This window comes from Pelophylax lessonae (assembly GCF_965119305.1).
Source record: "Pelophylax lessonae genome assembly, chromosome: 9".
NCBI lineage: Eukaryota > Metazoa > Chordata > Amphibia > Anura > Ranidae > Pelophylax > Pelophylax lessonae.
The window spans coordinates 50,833,292-50,853,007 of NC_138776.1; the positions used below are offsets into that span (position 1 = coordinate 50,833,292).

Here is a 19,716-nt window from a genome sequence, read left to right on the forward strand (position 1 = left end):
GCCATGTAATCCTGTGTAGGTAATTCAGTAAACTCAGAGCATCCGGGCCATCTGAGTTTCTGGTTTAACCTACACTGGGTGAGGGGGGCTGTGGGGGGTATGATGGCCCCGGGTCAACGTTTGCATCAAAACCTAAAAGCTTCCTGCTATGCCTCTGGCTGAGCTCCACTGTTAGAACTTCTGAGAGACTTAATTGATCATATACGTGCCTTTGTTCAACCTAGATAATATAACTATGTCCATATACAGGCACAATTCTTTCTCTTGAATTCTCATATAAGATTAGTGACACGTCTTCCCTTGCTGTGATTACCTGCCTTAAGCTGGACTGTCCTTAGCTAAATGTAGTTTTTACAGCTAGGCTGTAACCAGCCGGAGCTCTGTTTATGTTTTCTGTGTTCAATGGGTTAATCCTAAAATCAGGACCTTGTTAGTTTCTGTCTGCTGTTGTTGAGTTGTCTCCAGTAGTAAGTGCAAGAAATAACAATGTATTTAGATATGAATATTTATCTGCCTTAGACATCACTGCGTATTTTATTCCAGTGATGTGGGTTGAGGGGAAAGGATAAGTGTTTGGTGCAACCATCTAGAAGGCTTTTGCCTAAAGAGAATGTCTTTACTTGGGGCCTGAGCCAAGGACCAAGCATACTAAGGTGGCCTATGCTAAGGCTTGGAAGATCGGGAAGGTGGATGCTTGTTGGAGCATCCGCAGAGGAGCAGGCTATGCAGAATTATGACTGGGAGAATTTAGGGAAAGCAGCTATCAGATTCACATGGCATGAAGACCTCATTACTCAACTCTTTAAGGTACTTGTGACTACTCTCTTAGAGTCAGAGGACAAATTCCAAAAGGAAGCTACTACTGCAGTATCTAGACAGGGAGCTTGCTATGGTTGAATCTATGGCCACCAACAGTAGCCCTTTCAAAGGAAATATTTGAAACTGGGAGGCTTCTACTGAAGGATCTAAGGTCATCATCAATTTTCATATTTCTGAAAGCCTGCTACTAGATAAATTAGAGCCTCCAGTCATTTAAGTTGCTGTTATAATCGCAAACAAACAGAATATTTTTCTGTTTTTAGGTATCCTGTAGAGACCATTATAAACCAACAGTTCCTGGGGGGGGGGGGGGGGTTGAGTGCTACACTTTCATTATACAAACCAGTGATCTGTGTAGTGTGTACCTCACTCTGCAGTTGGTGAGCCCTCTTTGCCCACTGGAGCTTCATGTCATCTGGTTCGGCAGTGTAATGATGGAGCAGCACCTTGTAGTCCTGGTCACTGGCCAGTGCCTGGGCCCTCTTTGCATGGACCAGATCCAGCATGTCAGAGGGGAGGTGGTACTGTGAGTGGAGGTGCTGGGAATCCAGTTTGTACTGGCGTTCGCTTTGCAACTTGGCGACACGAAGGCAATGCAGTATCTTGGGGTCATCCAGAATGCTCCGAGAGCCAATGAGCTTTCCTTTCTCCGAGATGTATTCATGTTTGTATGTGTACTGTGGAGGAAGATCACAAACATCACATTACACCCCACCAGCGCATCTTTATGTGAAGTTCTGGGAAGGGGAGCATCTATACAATTGTAAAACATTTCTTTCAATTTTTTTGTTGGTTTTCATTATTAGATAATGACAAAAATGTAATTTAACATGAATGAATTTCTACAAAAATACTAAATATGCTGAGTTTAGATAATCAAAAAATTGAAAAAAATATATTTCTAATGGAAATGGATACTCCAACTTGTCCAAAGAAGTGAAATAATAGATTATAGCACTTAAAAGATCTCTGCGCTCGTCAATGAAATAAACATAAGAAGCAAAACAGTAAAACAAGGTTTCAAGAACATCCATATGATCAGGGCCGCTGATAGGGGGGGCCACCAGCCCTCTTGTAGGGGGCCCGAGCACACAGTGCAGAAGGCTGGAGGGGCGGAATTCATTTCAGCTGGGGAGGCAGAGCTGGATTGCAGACGGCTAAAGAGGCGGAGTTCCGATCAGAGCCGAGTGCCTGGTTTCGGCACAACACCGGACAACCAGCCTGCATGGCCGCTGTCCTCGGCAGGACACTGCCGAAGACCCGATCAAAGCCGCATTCAGCTCTGATCGGGTCTCCGTGTAAAAACCCGGAAGTGATGTCATGACATCACTTCCGGGTACTCGGCACCAGATTTAAAAAAATGACAGCATTCAAAACAGTCAAACTTGGCGTTTTGAATGCTTTTAAGTGCAGAGGAAGGATTTGGGGTCTTTTAGACCCCCAGATCCCTCCACAACATTACCTGTCAAGTGCTAAAAATAAAAATACATTTTTTTTTAAATGTATGAAAATATCGGCCAATATCGGCCGATAACGATATTCAATGGCCATAATATCGGTATCGGCAACGAAAAACCGATATCGGTCAATCATTAGTTATAACCCTCCCTTGCCCTATCCAAAATGAAAAAAAAAATGTTTGGCACATAGTTCTTCTTCAGGATAAACTGACATTCTGTGTTCTCTACTGCTTGAACTGGACTACTTTTTAATTTTATGAATACAGAGCTTTATTGTCTATTAATGGGGACAAACATTTTATGAGCTGTTATGAAACATTGTTGTTTGAATACTTATGTATAGTTAATTGTAAGCACAGAGATCGCTTAAATGTTATAATCTATGATATGTATTTTTAAACATAGCTAGTATAAATCACCATATCTGTCTTTGTTTTAGCTTTCTATATTACCCTGCATGGAATGGCCCATGCTGGTTGAGGATGGGGCAGCAATATACCAAACCAGCTTGACTCTATGGTACAATGCTGTCACTCCAATACTGAGGGCTTGCTGACAGGAGGATAGATTAAACTGAGCAGGGTGATGACTACATTGGCTTGCTGACACTCTTTCACTGTCCAATCGGCAAGTGGGGCGGCTTGGTAACTACACTATATTGTTTAAATGAGGTGGAAAAAAGTGAAGTCACCAACCAGGTCAAAGTTTTTCCAGTTAAATTTTATATTTGTAGGCGTGTACTGAACATATGATAGATTTTTCCTTCTTTTTTGCCATGTTGTACTCACATCACTAGCAATTTTACCCGAAGACTTGGCAGTTTGGAACTGGAGCGCATCCATGGTCAGCTTGTGGCCTTGGGCCCTCGCATTGAGCCAGGATTCCCGATATTTTATCTGTCAATACAATCATCATAAGTTATAATCAGATATGGCAGAACGGTCATACAGTAAACACAACTCAGCAAGAATCTGGGTTTCACTACTTATGTATTGATGTGTAACCAATGTAGATCGGAGGTCCCAATCCCTCCTATTTCCAGTCAGCTTAGGTCTCCTTGGGCATGGGATGCAAAAAGCAGATCACCCAGTGCCCATAGACCACCCCACACTCTGCAAAACTTATCAAGAAAATCAATGCAAATCAAACAGGAGTCTAAGCCTAAACATTGCATGCGACAAAGAAGGCAATTGGTGGGGTCCAACCCATCTGACAAGTACCCCATTTTGAAGACTATGAAGACTTATATGACAGGACATACAAGCCACTGGGAGTTACCCCTGTGTGCAATAGGGGAAACAAGTATTGAAACCATCTGGCCAACTGAATACCTTGTATCAGCTGGAGAGAAAATAAGGAGGTGGCATATCAAAAACTGTGGAACCAGAAGTGGTTTCCCACCATTTCTGTGCTGAGTTCCTAGGTCTGCACATGAGCTGTGCCCAGTATGAGGGTTTCCGCCAACTCTACGCTGAGTTCCCAGATCTGCACACCTGCTGTGTCTATTATGAGGGTTTCCTCCAACTCTACGCTGAGTTCCCAGATCTGCACACCTGCTGTGCCTATTATGAGGGATTCCCCCTTTCCTGCACTGAGTTACCAGGTCTGAACAGCTGATGTGCCCATTACAAGGGGTTATCATCATCCCGGTGTTCCTGGATCCATACATCTTCTGTGACCATCATAAGGGGTTTCCTCCATCCCTGCACTGTGTTGAGGGGTCTGCACTCCTGCTGTGCCCACTATGAGGGGTTCCACATCCCTGTGTTGAGTTTATGAGTGTGCAGCAGTGCACCCCCTGCTGCACCCCCATTATAAGAGCCCGCACTATCCCCTTGCTGAGTTCTCAACATCCCTGCTGGGTTATTGAATAATTTCATATTACGGGAGAATGTAACAGGAGGATCTAGGGTACTAAAATAAATACCTCGGGGGGGGGGGGGGGAGGGGGTTGGGTGGGTTGATAGGAAATCTGGAAACAAACACCAAACAAACAAAGCTGGGAAGAGACACCAAAATCTCCCAGGTAGACCGGAGCAGATTCCAAAATTTAGCAGGGAGATCTCATCCCACTGTGGGAGCATTCATGTCATATAAGAAGCCAGGGGCTGACACCCCACCAATTTCCACTTGTAACTAAATATCAGTTCCAGAGGGAATGACCCTTTAAATATGAATGCTCTCGATGGATGCATTATGAACTGTTAGAATACAAAATATTCTGAGGTTGGCTCACTCACATCGCTAAGATTGGCAGCATTGAGTTTGGCACGGACATGCTCTGGTAATTCCAAAATGATAGTGTAATGATGAAGAATGTCTTCGCCGGCTGCTTTGTAGAGTCGCTGGAAAGGAAATCACATTGTTAGTAAATAATGTCATCTATTTATTTATCATAGTAAATAATAACACGTAATATAATATGATTGGGTTCCCCTTTACCCCCTCACTAATACACAAATAACATTTTTTTTCTAAAAACCTTTTTGTTTTCAGACTCATTTTAGACCCATTGATATAGTCACTAGGTTACTGTGCAGACAGATCATGGCTGCTTTGAAGGGCCTGGAAAGGTGGCGCATATAGCAGGTAAAGGGCCAATTTTTATGCCCCCTTCTGGGTTGCTGTGCTATTTCAAGGTTGGCACCATAGTTTTGGGTATACAGTGCATTGCGAAAGTATTCAGCCCCCTTGAACTTTGTGACCTTTTGCCACATTTCAGAATTCAGACATAAAGATATAAAACTGTAATTTTTTGTGAAGAATCAACAACAAGTGGGACATAATCATGAAGTGGAACGAAATTTATTGGATTTCAAACTTTTTTAACAAATAAAAAACTGAAAAATTGGGCGTGCAAAATTATTCAGCCCCCTTAAGTTAATACTTTGCAGCACCACCTTTTGCTGCGATTACAGCTGCAAGTCGCTTGGGGTATGTCTTTATCAGTTTTGCACATCAACTGAAATTTTTGCCCATTCCTCCTTGCAAAACAGCTCGAGCTCAGTGAGGTTGGATGTAGAGCGTTTGTGAACAGCAGTTTTCAGTTCTTTCCACAGATTCTCGGTTGGATTCAGGTCTGGACTTTGACTTGGCCATTCTAACACCTGGATATGTTTATTTGTGAACCATTCCATTGTAGATTTTGCTTTATGTTTTGGATCATTGTCTTGTTGGAAGACAAATCTCCGTCCCAGTCTCAGGTCTTTTGCAGACTCCATCAGGTTTTCTTCCAGAATGCTCCTGTATTTGGCTCCATCCATCTTCCCATCAATTTTAACCATCTTCCCTGTCCCTGCTGAAGAAAAGCACAAACCATGATGCTGCCACCACCATGTTTGACAGTGGGGAGGGTGTGTTCAGGGTGATGAGCTGCGTTGCTTTTACGCCAAACATAACGTTTTGCATTGTTGCCAAAAAGTTCGATTTTGGTTTCATCTGACCAGAGCATCTTCTTCCACATGTTTGTTGTGTCTCCCAGGTGGCTTGTGGCAAACATTAAACAACACTTTTTATGGATATCTTTAAGAAATGGCTTTCTTCTTGCCACTCTTCCATAAAGGCCAGATTTGTGCAGTATACGACTGATTGTTGTCCTATGGACAGAGTCTCCCACCTCGGCTGTAGATCTCTGCAGTTCATCCAGAGTGATCATGGGCCTCTTGGCTGCATCTCTGATCAGTCTTCTCCTTGTATGAGCTGAAAGTTTAGAGGGACAGCCAGGTCTTCTTAGATTTGCAGTGGTCTGATACTCCTTCCATTTCAATATTATCGCTTGCACAGTGCTCCTTGGGATGTTTAAAGCTTGGGAAATCTTTTTGTATCCAAATCCGGCTTTAAACTTCTCCACAACAGTATCTCAGACCTGCCTGGTGTGTTCCTTGTTCTTCATGATGCTCTCTGCGCTTTAAACGGACCTCTGAGACTATCGCAGTGCAGGTGCATTTATACGGAGACTTGATTACACACAGGTAGATTCTATTTATCATCATTAGTCATTTAGGTCAACATTGGATCATTCAGAGATCCTCACTGAACTTCTGGAGAGAGTTTGCTGCACTGAAAGTAAAGGGGCTGAATAATTTTGCACGCCCAATTTTTCAGTTTTTTTATTTGTTAACAAAGTTTGAAATATCCAATAAATTTCGTTCCACTTCATGATTGTGTCCCACTTTTTGTTGATTCTTCACAAAAAATTACAGTTTTATATCTTTATGTTTGAAGCCTGAAATGTGGCAAAAGGTCGCAAAGTTCAAGGGAGCCGAATACTTTCGTAAGGCACTGTACATTGGGAAGAGTCAGGGGAAATGAAAAGGGCTCTAGTTGAGTTTTGGAGGTTAAGAGAAGTTAGAGCATTTGGTGGAGTGAAGTGAGAACAGTAGCTTCCCGTCACGGGATAGTTGGGGCTGCTTTGAAGGCATGTAAAAGCCTACTGTGTAGTTTTCCCCTTTGGGACCATTTTCCCCAGAGTGGTTGAGAACTGGAAGCCTTAGTAGAACAGGACTTGGTTCCAGTCAAGAAAAGGGTGGTGGTCTAGATTAGGAGAGTCAGCCTATCTAGTGGTGGAAAAAGGGTCATCCTGTGACAGTAACTTAGGACCCCTATTTTACATGGGCCCAGGTGTTCTGAAGGACTCTCTCAAAGACTAGATCTGGAGCCATAAGAAGCAGGGGGCGTGTGTGTGTGTGTGCGTGTGTGTGTGTGTTATGTATGTGTGTGTGTGTGTGTGTTATGTATGTGTGTGTGTGTGTGTGTTATGTATGTGTGTGTGGATTTTTACCAACAAGGACTGAAGGCCATGGAGTATGAGCCAAAGTGGAAGGAACTGGCCTAGCAACCTACTCAATGTAAATTGGGCTTCCATTCAAAATGACTGGCACCACAAGGCACTGCAGTTTTTTGGGCAATATAGAGTGCGTGGTAAAATATACATCTTACCCCACGTTACTGCAATACAAAGATGCGCATCTGGCCATGACACCTGACATAGAATACTGTTTTGAAATATGCAATTTACAGTATTTCTTGGAGGCACAATCTTTTTTTTTTGTAAATTAGCATTAGGAAAAATAAATTTGCTCAGAGGCCCAACAATTGGTGGGAATCCGGTGGTACCTCTTACCTCATTGGTTATTTTGTTGCTGAACTTGGCATGCAGAAGGTCCACAGAGTCAGTGATCGTCGTGTATTTCAGCTGGCAGGGCTGTTGTCGGTATTTAGTCTGCAGTCAGAGAGATAAGAATTGGAAGAGTGAAGCCTTCAGATCTTAAAGCTGAAGTTTAATCGGTTTATAGTTTGACTTCCCTGGCCCACCCCTCCTTCCTCATTAACATGCTAATGACATTTTTAAATAAAACTTTTCCATGTTCATTACATACTTTATATTAGACCCAGCGATGCCAGTGACTTGATTTTTTATTTTTTTGCCATCTGTGTGTTATTGCAAGATTTTCTCGGCTGTCCTGATACACAGCAGGATGAAGATTCCCCCTTAGACAGTTGTGAGTAAAACAGTTCAACTCTCAAACCTGCACACCCTCTATGGAGAGATTTTTATATTTTTGCAATGGGCCTTTTTCATTAGTTAAGATAAGTAATATATATTTATTTTTAGGACAAAAAAGGCTTTCTTTTGGCTATACCGTCTGGCTAAAATGTTTTTTTTTTTTTTTTTTTTTATGCAATCCACAGGCAAAAAAGGTGAAAAAACTAAAGAAAAAATATACACTTTTTTCTACTTTGGTTGGTGTTAGTTAAAAAAAAAACATTGATTAAAAAATATACATTTTACACAATAGTTTGTTCTTTTCAAAAGTTACGCTAAAATTGTTATTCTAACATGAAGTATTGTAAAGAAAATAGCAAATTAAATAAAGGGTCTTTTTTTACCTTTGCAAATTTAAAGACCATAAAAATGCAAAAAATGAAATTTAGGGAAACAAAAAAAAAAAAATCAGCATGAAACAAATAGTTAAAGGGAGGAAGGAGTTAATTGAAGGAGTTAACTATGGCAGAATGGGGGAAAGTAAGGAATAATAAGAGGTTAAATAGGAAGAAGTTTTTTTTTAATTTACTTTTTAAAGACCGGAAGAAAAAAAAAGAAAACAAAAACCTGTAAGATAGCAGCATAATAAGCTAGTATGCATCGCATACTGGCTGATTATGAAATACTTGCCTTAGAACAAAGGCTTTCCAGCAGCGCCCACTCGCCGCTGACACAGCTGAAATCTTCCCAGGTGTTTCTTCTGGGTTCGCGGGCTACGGCCCTGTGAGTGGCCACAGCCGCAATGACATCACTCTCGCGCATGCGCATGGAAGCCGCTGTTTACGGCATGGGCTCTGAAGGTCTGGCACAGTAGGCCGGACCTTCAGAACGCATGTGCTGATGACGTCATCGGCTGCATGCACTCTGAATATCTCCTAAACTGTACAAGTTTAGAAGATATTGACAGTACCTACAGGTAAGCCTTATTATAGACTTACCTGTAGGTACAAGTGGTGTAACAGAGTTTACAACCACTTTAAGTTACTTTACCTGACATCGTATGCAGATTAGAGCCCATCACTTTGATATGCAGATGAAAGAAACAGATACTGTAGATACAAAGGTATCAGTGTTACTTTGTATCTCTCTATCTCTGCCTGAACGATGTTTATAAACACTGTGTCAGAGGGTCATTTTTTTTTAGAAACTGCTGTATTTACACAGCAACTCCCAGCTGTCATTTTGCAGCTGGGTAGAGCAGCAGCATGGAGAAAATGCCCTTTGTACATTGTTGAAGTATTAATGGACATTTGTAGCAAGCCCAGTGTCCACAGCTGCTTAAAATTTCCATCACTTTCTATTAAAGTTACAATGATCACCAGTACAAATAGAGAAGGTTTATACCCTCCGTGGGGACACAGAGAGAACTAAAACCATGACAGGGGTTCTGAGCCTTCACCAAAGTACAAAAAAAAAGTTTTAGCTTTAGATATAAATACAAGTAAAATGATTACCTCACTGATCAGGCCAGACGCCCTCTTCTTTTCCTCTATGTCCAGAGCTCCTGGGATGATACAGCCCACACCTCTCATAAAATTCAGGTCAGACCTATACCGGTTCTGCCAACCAGAAAATCAAAAATGGAAAAATAAAATGTTACATTGTATCAATGAAAAAGAACTTGCATTTGGAGCATTAGGCTGGGCTACCAACCTAAGTGCCGAATCATACCAGCGCGGCTTCATAGTTGCGTGACTTTCAAGCCAACATCCCTGCTTGACTTAATCGCAGCTTGCATACAACTTCTTTAACAAAAGTCAATGCAAGTCATGATGAAGTCGCCCCAAAGTAGTGCAGGAACCTTTGTCTAAGTCAAAGCGACTTGAGTAGCACCAATTAAAGCGGTTCCATTGCCGGTAATGGGGCGCGACTTTGTGCCCTTGGCTTTTATACCCTATCCCAGGATGCACCTCTTGTCTGTGCCAACCCACTGGGACAGTTACAAAAGCCTGTGCATCATTGGCTAAATTTCCTCCACTGTCCAATGTACCTCTCCATTGGATACAGTGGAGGACACTCCCTCAGCCCACATGAATACACAATGGACACATGGAGCAGGCCTAACTAGCAGATCCAGCTCTCTGATAAGCAGAGAGAACAAATGCTTTCCCTGCTGCTTTTTTGTTAAGCAGAGAAAGCCAAAACTATGCCTGCTATCTAGCCCCTGACTAGGAGGGTGCTACACAAGGAAGAATACACATGGCTCTTTTATGTAGAGAATATTTGCCTATCCCGGAGTTCACCATTTAGGCTGCAATGGGCTTTAAACGGCTCCTGTGGGTAATAGAAGCACCTTTCAACTATCCTGCACCTGTTCTTGTGCCATGGTAATGGCAAGCTCTTTGGTAATCTCAGTGCTAACCCTAAAGAAGATCCTAACCCCTTGTTTATAAACAATGTCAAGTGACCACTATAAGGCCCCTTTTACACGAACGATCCGATCAGATCCGCCTGTCAGTTTTTCAGGCGGACATGATCGGATACTCCATGCATTCCTATGGAGCAGCGGATGTCAGCGGAGACATCTCCACTGACACCCCACTGCTCTCCGATCTGATCCTGTCCGTGAAATCCAGACGGATGGAAATCCTATATTCCATCCGTCCAGCGGATCGGATCAGATGGGATCGGATGAGAATGGACAGGTGGTCCGTTCTCATCCGATTCCCCCATAGAGGACAGTTGGGATCTGACAGTTCCCTCTCCGCACACAGAGCGGAGACGGAGCTGTCATCCGCCTGCTCAGCGGGGATCGGCGGATCGATCCCCCGCTGAGCAGCACGGAGTCCTTGGCAGGGCCTCAAAGCCAGGAGTGCTCCATGCTCCTACACTTTTTTTTAAAGGTTATTTCAAAGCATAAAATTAGGAGGTCAGATTCTGACAAAATTTTGGCAAATGCTAAATTTGCTTAACAATCAAGTCATCGGATATCTCTAGCTAGGCAGGAGGTAAAGACATTTAATATTTGGTAGTTGGTATAACAGTTGGTGTAAACATACCTCACTCTGCAGCTCGTAGGCTCTCTTAGCAGACAGCAGCCGCAGGTCGTCAGACAGCGTTGTGTAATGGTGGAGCAGGTGCCTATAATCCTGATCGCTGACCAAAGCTTGGGCCTTCTTAGCGTGCACCAGATTCACCATGTCCATTGGTAAGTGGAACTGAGTGCAGCTCTTCTCAAAGCCTTTCTTGTACTGAACCTGTACAGAGATATGATGGGGCAGAGTCACTATTTAGAGGTTTGGAGAAGAAGCTGTTGCAGAGCACCTTGACTGAGCTGAGGCACCCTTTAAGACACGGCCTAGACCAAACAGTCCTGGTGACTCTCTGTATCATACAGGAAGCATTCAATTTACAGACTTCCTCCTAAAGTCAGTTTATTGGTGAAATCTTTATATATGGAGTTGGCACATATTATCTGAATTCAGGTTTTCAGCGGGATTGTTCTGCAAGCTGATAAGTAGGAGGAGTGGAACCTTAAGCAGGCTTAGAAGAGGGAGAGAGCTCAGAGTGGGGGTCATTAGTGTGGTGATGTTCACTAGTAATCCAAAGAGCAGACATGAAGCTGTGGCCCACTGGTTGCCAGTCACTGGTTCCAGTCCTACCACTGCGCCCAGGGCAGCTTTCCCTCCTGCCCACCCTATGTGCCTGCCAGGTGTGACAATGTGTAGATAACTTCAGCTCCTAAATAGTGCTGTCCTTCCCCTAAAGTGAACCTGTGCTTAACCCATTACAAGCAAGAAATAGGTTTACTTAAATATCAGCATGCCAGGTGCTCTGTCTGTTGGAGAAAAGGGAAATATGCAGTACTACTGAGTATAGGGAACACGAGACTCACCCCAACAATGCACCCCTTAATGACAGGGTGGCCTGCTGCCCGTTGGGGGTGGGTAAAGAATCCTCAGTCCCGCACAAGCTCTCATCTAAGTGACTTAGCACTTACATCAATCTTCTAATCAAGGTAACAATATTGAGTAGAACTTGTTGTTTTGCCTTGGATTTGCTTTATATTGGAGACACAAGCATCGTGGCTTAGCTGAGGTATCTTTGGAGACTTGGCCTTGACCAAAATGTCCCGCTGACCCTCCCCATCCTATAGGACCCCCATCTTGAATAGGCAGAAGATGTACAGTGCCTTGCGAAAGTATTCGGCCCCCTTGAACTTTTTTCGACCTTTTGCCAGATTTCAGGCTTCAAACATAAAGATATAAAACTGTAATTTTTTGTGAAGAATCATCAACAAGTGGGACACAATCCTTGTTCTTCATGATGCTCTCTGCGCTTTAAACGGACCTCTGAGACTATCACAGTGCAGGTGCATTTATCCGGAGAATTGATTACACACAGGTGGATTCTATTTATCATCATTAGTCATTTAGGTCAACATTGGATCATTCAGAGATCCTCACTGAACTTCTGGAGAGAGTTTGCTGCACTGAAAGTAAAGGGGGCTGAGTAATTTTGCACGCCCAATTTTTCAGTTTTTTATTTGTTAAAAAAGTTTGAAATATCCAATAAATTTCGTTCCACTTCATGATTGTGTCCCACTTGTTGTTGATTCTTCACAAAAAATTACAGTTTTATATCTTTGTGTTTGAAGCCTGAAATGTGGCAAAAGGTCGAAAAGTTCAAGGGGGGTGAATACTTTCGCAAGGCACTGTAGGTAGGTGGCCAGAGAGGGGGGGGGGGTGACTTACCTCACTGAGCAGAGAAGAGGCATGGACAGAGTGTGAGAGGTTTAGGTCATCCTCCAATCTCCGAAGACTGATCATCTTTCCTTTAGACTTTTCAAAGTCCGCCTTATATTTATTCTGAAAACACAAATCAGAACACAGATCACTAAATACATTTCTTAAAGCCCATAATACTTAAAAATGATCATGCAAGGATTAATGGCTCATTTGGTCTAGGGAAGGGATTTTGCACTTTAACTTACCTGAACCTCAGTTCCCCCAGCAGATGACACTCCGGTGGTGGATTGTCCCTTGGCGTTATTGTGTCCGAGGCAGGGCTATGGACTCTTGTATGGTAATGTCAGGACCTTAGACCGGTGGAGCATGGTGGAGAAAATGCCACAGGCTTCTCTTTTCCCCTAGATCTAAATGAGCAATTAACCCTTGCAGTGCAGGTGCAGCCCCACTGTAGGAGCTCATTTTTTAGTTTCCCAGGAGTGAGCTTTCCCGTGATGTCACCGGCTGCATGCAAAGTAAATTTCTCCTAAACGGTACATGTTTAGGAGATGTTTACAGTACCTATAGGTAAGCCTTAACCACTTAAGCCCCGGAAGATTTTACCCCCTTCCTGACCAGGGGGTATTTTGCTATTCGGCACTGCGTGACTTTAACGGACAATTGCGTGGTCGTGCGACGCTGTACCTAAACAAATTTGACGTCCTTTTTTTCCCACAAACAGAGCTTTCTTTTGATGGTATTTGATCACCTGTGCGATTTTTTGATCATGCGCTATAAACAAAAGAAGAGCGTCAATTTTGCAAAAATAACAATATTTTTCACATTTTTTTTATATGAAATTCCCCAAAAAAAATGTAAAAATCAAAATTTTTTAACATTTTCAGCCAATTTGTTTTATGCTACCTATGTTTGGTAAAAAAAAAATTGCAAAAAGCGTATTTTGATTGGTTTGCGCAAAAGTTATCGCGTTTACTAACAAAGGGAAAGGTTTTTGTAATTTTTGTTGTTTTTTTTTTAACGAGTAATGGCGGCGATCTGCGATTTTTTTTTGCGGTACTGCGACATTGCGGCGGACAGATCGGACCCTTGACTGACATTTTTGACACTTTTGGGGTTACCAGTGACATTACTGCAGTAAACAGTGCTATACATATGCACTGTTACTGCAAAATGGCACTGGTGTGAAGGGGTTAACTTTATTTGAGAGGGAGGGGCTGTGTGTCCCTAGGGGCGTGATTCTAACTGTGATTGGCTGTGGGTTGAGCTGTAGAAACACTGATCAACGGTCCTACATAGTAGAACCGTGTGATCACAGTTTCTACACAGGGGAGAACAACAGGCGGCTTGTTTACACTAGCCGCCTGCCTTTCTCCCTCTGCAGCGGCGATCGCAGAGTGATCGGCGGACACCGTGACCACGCGGGAGCGCGCCTCGGGTGGCGCGCGCTCGCTCCCTAGACCCTCACAGGCTAGCGATGTAGATCTACGTCACTTTGCCTGTGAGGGGCTGACTGCCGACGTAAATGGTCGTTAGGCAGTCGGCAAGTGGTTAATATAGGCTTACCTATAAGTACAAGTTGAGGAGGAGGGTTTACTTCCTCTTTAAGATGGCACTGGCGCTTGCTGGACTTCTTTGGGCACCCTGAAGCCTTCTTTACAAATGCAGTGGAAATGTATTTTATGGGATTAAGTTCATTTTCATGGCAAAGAGGGACTTTGCAATTAATTGCAATTCATCTGATCACTCTTCATAACACACTGGAGTATATCCAAATTCCATCATAAAAAATGAGAACGCAGACTGAAAATGAATATTTGTGTCATTCTCAAAACTTTTGGCCATGGCTGTAGAATAGTCTGTCTCAGCATCTACAGAACAGAAGCAGGTGAGTATTTTGTAGTAAATGTTTCCACAGCAGAGCGCAGACCTAGAGGGATTTTTTTTTTTTTGCCTGTTTAACTTTAATGCTATACAGCGAGTCCGGAGATTGTTGATTATCTCACCCTGGGATGCATAATGTATAAAGAAAACTCACTTCACTAATTATTTCCCCAGATGCCTTTGCAGCCTGGAAGGGAATGGCGTCCAGCTTCAGCTTGTATCCTCCGTCCTTTAGACGGCTCCATGACTCCTTGTAGCGTGTCTGATGGAGAAATAAACAGTTTTATTTAAGTAAATGTGTATTCACTCTGCGGCCCTTCTGTCGCAAAAAAAAGAAAAAAAATTAGCAGAGATTAAAGGGGTCCGGTCAATTTAAGAACATGGGAGCTGCCATTGGCAACTTGTTTTGTGGTTCTGTTACCTGATCCTTGGTATCCACTTATGTGTATGTAATAAAAAGATAAAACTTTTTATTTAAAAATGTCATTAGCATTTGGATGGGGGTGGAAGCAGGCAAACTTAGGCAGATTTGACTTTAACTTTAAAATTGACTTAAAATTGCTATGCATGTCCAAGTGTTGCAGCTCTCACAGATTACATTTACATAAGGGGACCTGACATGCTGCACAACTTTCACCTATACATATACATGCAGCTAAAGGTCACTACACAATTATCACATACTGACTGTACAATGAACGTTTGATCTACCAACAACTATGTAGTAGATGTCTACGCTTGTTCAGATACAAACTGATTGGATAGTCTAGGTAGATCCTGCTATTATCAGTTTTGGTAACTCTGAAAGAGAATATACAAATATTGTGCAGTCAGATTGCATGGTGTATGGCGAGCTTTAGAATATTAAAATGTTGGAAGCAGATCAGGTCTCCTCTTCCTTGCTAACACTGGAACATTTTCTAGCCACTTGCCGACCGCCGCAAGTACATATACTGTGGCCGTCAGCCCCTCACAGGCAAAGTGACGTACCGCTACGTCACTAGCCTGTGAGGCTCTGGGGAGCGCGCGCACACCACCAGTGCCGCGCTCCCGCGTGGTCACGGACCCCCGCGCGCGTGTGACCGGCGGACCCGATGTCCGCCGCTCACTCACGATCGTCCGTGACAGCGGGAGAAAGGCAGGCGGCTGATGTAAACAAGCCGCCTGTCATTCTCCCCTGTGTAGGAACAGTGATCATACGGTTCTACCATGTAGGACCGTTGATCATTGTTCCTACAGTGTAGACATCCAAAAGAGAGAGACCGCACTCAAAGATGTTAAATAAAAATCCTTAGGACTCCTTTATTCTCCATAAATCCAACAGACAGCAGACAGACAGTGCAATACACGGACAGTGTGTGGTTATGAATAAGCGATTCTTATCGTGAAACGCGTCAACCCGACACGTCTGTCCGTGTATTGCACTGTCTGTCTGCTGTCTGTTGGATTTATGGAGAATAAAGGAGTCCTAAGGATTTTTATTTAACATCTTTGAGTGCGGTCTCTCTCTTTTGGATGTCTACATGCTTGGATGGCGGATCTGACCTGCACCAAGTGCTGAACTTGCACCTGAGCGGCTTTCTTCCTTGTTTTTGCATTGTTCCTACAGCTCAAGCCACAGCCAATCACAGCTAGAATCACGCCCCTAGGGACACACACAGCCCCTCCCTCTCAAAAAAAGTTAACCCCTTCACTACCAGTGTCATTTTATAGTAACAGTGCATATGTATAGCACTGATTACTGTAGTATTGTCACTGGTAACCCCAAAAGTGTCAAAAATGTCAGTCAAGGGTCCGATCTGTCTGCCCCAATGTCGCAGTCCCGCAAAAAAAAAATCACAGATCGCCGCCATTACGGGCTACAAAAAAAAACAACAAAAATGACAAAAATCTTTCCCTTTGTTAGTAAACGCGATAACTTTTGCGCAAACCAATCAAAATACGCTTTTTGTGATTTTTTTTACCAAACATATGTAGCATAAAACAAATTGGCCGAAAATGTTAAAAAATTTTGATTTTTACATTTTTTTTTGGGAATTTCATATAAAAAAATGTGAAAATTATTGTTATTTTTGCAAAATTTACGCTCTTTTTTTGTTTTTAGCGCATGATCAAAAAGTCGCACAGGTGATCAAATACCACCAAAAGAAAGCTCTGTTTGTGGGAAAAAAAAGACGTCAAATTCATTTAGGTACAGCGTCGCACGACCGCGCAATTGTCCGTTAAAGTCACGCAGTGCCGAATCGCAAAATACCCCCTGGTCAGGAAGGGGGTAAAATCTTCCGGGGCTTAAGTGGCTAGGCAACACTAAGCAGAAGTGTCTATATAAATTTAGTGTTGCTATGCTGTAATCAGCCTAAGCCTGATTAATAGTTCAGCTTACCCTCGTCTCCCCTGGGCTCAGGGTATTGTTTGTTTCTGCCTGCTGCTGGGGAGTGTCCCTGGCAGTAGTATGGGAGGTTGCAATATAAATAGGAAGGGTAATATTCGGGTTGGAGAGATGGTCACGTAATACCAGATTATGCACTTCAAAGTAAGAACCAAGCAATGCCCCTTCCAGAGTGGCAGCAGGGTTAGCAGACGTTGGGGAGAACCACCAGCAAACTGTGGCCCAGCGGTATTTGAGAAAACAAGACAGGGCAAGGCCACCCAAAGTCAGTAATAGTTTCAGGGTAGTCCTAGCTTTTCTGGTTGTACCACCCACCCAAATGAATGTAGTAAATTTGATCAAGCCTATGAAAGAAGTAAGAACACTGGAGAGTGTCTGAATAGATACAAAAACTTTAGGCAGCATAGACACCTATATAAGATTAACTCAACCTACTGGAGTTAGGGGCAATAATTTTCATAGTGCACATCTTTGAGTCAGCTGGGTTATCACAGGCTGAAGGTTAGAGATATATAGTGGGGCAGTCTTGATGTATTTCGACACCCAGATTTATAAATTGGGGGACCCATTCGGGAGGAGTAACCCTAACTGGAAGAGACTTTGAGGTTCATAGGGGAATGCAATATAAACACTTAAACTTCCTGGTGGTTGGCCAGGAAGATATGTTGACAGTGGGGAAGGAAGGGAAAAAGTATTAATATTCAAGAGTGATTTTGTGAAGTCATTAAGGCCTCCTGCCTGGGAGAGGGACGCAGTTGTATGTCTGATTTTTTTAGGCCTGCTGCCTGAAGAGGGTGACCATGTGACAGGACAACGGGCTGGTTTGAGGCCTATAATGTCGAGCAAGGGGGATTGTAGTATCATAGAAGAACTTTAACCTAAGTGGGGTGCAGGGAAGCTGGGCAGAAGTTTGGCCCCCAACTAAAGTGTGATGACCTCTTCTAGATGGGCCGGTAGCTGAACCATCCACTATGTACTCTTTTTCCACCTTCTGGAGTCTGCCACATTCATAGGTGTCCTGTGCGATAACTTTCTCTTCTGAGAGTGTGTTCTGTGCCCTAACCTTCCCTTTATGTTTGCTCTGAAAAGTGACCGACGCCTATCTGTTCACATTTCTCCACTATGCCAAAGACAACACTTTGAGGTGAAGTTCTAGCCCAGTCTGCCTCTGAAGTTTCCCATATACCTTTGGGGGTCAGGGTGGGCTACAAAGATAACATTAAAATGATTCAAGGGCCAACCTGCCACCCCTGTCATGAGATATTGCTACCCTGGCCTATGTGCCCACCAATTAGAGTAAGGTACTTGCCTCGCTAATGTTCAGCGCGTTGAGTTTTGCTTGCAGGAGTTCAGGCAGCTCAGCGGTGGAGGTATATCTGTGCTTGATGTTCTCCCCATGCTCTTTGTATTTGCTCTGTGGAAATGGATACCATATAAAAACACACATATAGCAGATTACTGTAGGAGAGGAGCTGCTGGGAGTGACATTGGAAGGTTTCTCTCAAATTTCAATAAAAATTGGAGACATTTTTGGGAAATTCAGTGGAATCAACAGAGGAGTGTAAATAAAGGTGTTTTGGTTTAGGTTCAATGGGCTTTAAATAGAAATACACTTGCACATTACATGCATTAGCCCATTACTGTGCCATTGATTTTGAATGGTATGCCCACGCAATAAGGCAATACACCTCCGACACGCATGGATTGCAGCACATTACAACACCCAGTAATGCACTACCATGCTTTGTAACAAGCTTAAGCTACATTTAAAAAAATGGCGCAGGTCTGGTTTTTTTATTTCAATTTTGATGCATTGCCTGCTTATTCATTTGAATGGGCTACCCAAATGAAAAGCACGTTATGAGCAACAACATGCACATAACCCATATGCATAAATGCAACGCACCAAGCCAACAAGGTCTGAATAGGCCCTAATGTTTACATACACACCATTCATGCATCCTAAACCTGTTTTGTCTCTTTATTAGTGTCATTATTTTAGGGCCCATTCAGACCTTATGCTTCAGTGATCCCTAAATGTGGTATGGGGCCCCCTGTGGTCTCTGTTCCCTGGAGCAGACAGCTGTCTCTGCAGTCTTCTCCTTCTCCTAGTTACACATCTGGGAGCCATGGAATGTACACAGGAAACATTCAGAAAATATACATGAAGATCTTCTATCTGAACGGGCAATTTCCAGACTTACATCCACAGCTTGATTGTAGCTGATCCGGGCCTGGATCATCTCTGGAGTGTCCTGGATGCTGGTGAACTTCAGAGCTGATGGCAGCTGCCTGTACGACTTCTGTGCAATGCGAGATAATGGGAAACATAAATTACAGTTTTCACCGGGGCTCATTCACAGAAGAGAATCATTCAAACAACCAGTTAACACTGTAAAAATGTATGTATTGCAAAACTTATTTTTTTTTGTAGTAGTAGTAGTATTGTATTGTAGCATCCTCTAGTGTGTGTGCTAGAAGTAGTGTTAAAGTGTAGGATAGGTAAAGTCTAGCTTAGTTCAGGGCTAAGCCTGAGCTGTGGAATCTGGGTCAGGGTTCAGTGACTCAGGGCTGGATGACTCATTCTGACAGCTCCTTTGGTGCCTCCCCATTTCTGGGACATTGGAGAATGTTCTAGAGCTAGTGGGTGAAGGTGATAGGTAAAGTCTAGCTTAGTTCAGGGCTAAGCCTGAGCTGTGGAATCTGGGTCAGGATTCAGTGACTCAGGGCTGGATGACTCATTCTGACAGCTCCTTTGGTGCCTCCCCATTTCTGAGACATTGGAGAATGTTCTAGAGCTAGTGGGTGAAGGTTGGGAGGAGCTGCCTGGAATATTTAGGAGGCCTTGGCCAATTCCCAGTAGTGGACTGGCAGGGGGCAGAGTTTACCTCATAAATAGGCATGAGCCATGTCAGCAGGGGCATTCAGGTGGAA

At 43.2% G+C, this 19,716-nt stretch overlaps 1 protein-coding gene across 1 annotated transcript in view; it reads right to left on the reverse strand.

Annotated features, from left to right (window-relative positions):
* The window catches only part of NRAP (nebulin related anchoring protein), a 148,958-nt gene that overhangs the window by 18,553 nt on the left and 110,689 nt on the right, over positions 1-19,716 (reverse strand). Inside the window, exons 26-35 of the mRNA XM_082268043.1 lie at positions 18,987-19,085; positions 18,092-18,196; positions 14,548-14,655; positions 12,519-12,632; positions 10,824-11,021; positions 9,279-9,383; positions 7,402-7,500; positions 4,520-4,624; positions 3,068-3,175; positions 1,185-1,496 (exon numbers count right to left, since the gene is read on the reverse strand). Coding sequence (XP_082124169.1) covers positions 1,185-1,496; positions 3,068-3,175; positions 4,520-4,624; positions 7,402-7,500; positions 9,279-9,383; positions 10,824-11,021; positions 12,519-12,632; positions 14,548-14,655; positions 18,092-18,196; positions 18,987-19,085 — 1,353 coding nt within the window. The remainder of the gene's footprint in view (positions 1-1,184; positions 1,497-3,067; positions 3,176-4,519; positions 4,625-7,401; positions 7,501-9,278; positions 9,384-10,823; positions 11,022-12,518; positions 12,633-14,547; positions 14,656-18,091; positions 18,197-18,986; positions 19,086-19,716) is intronic.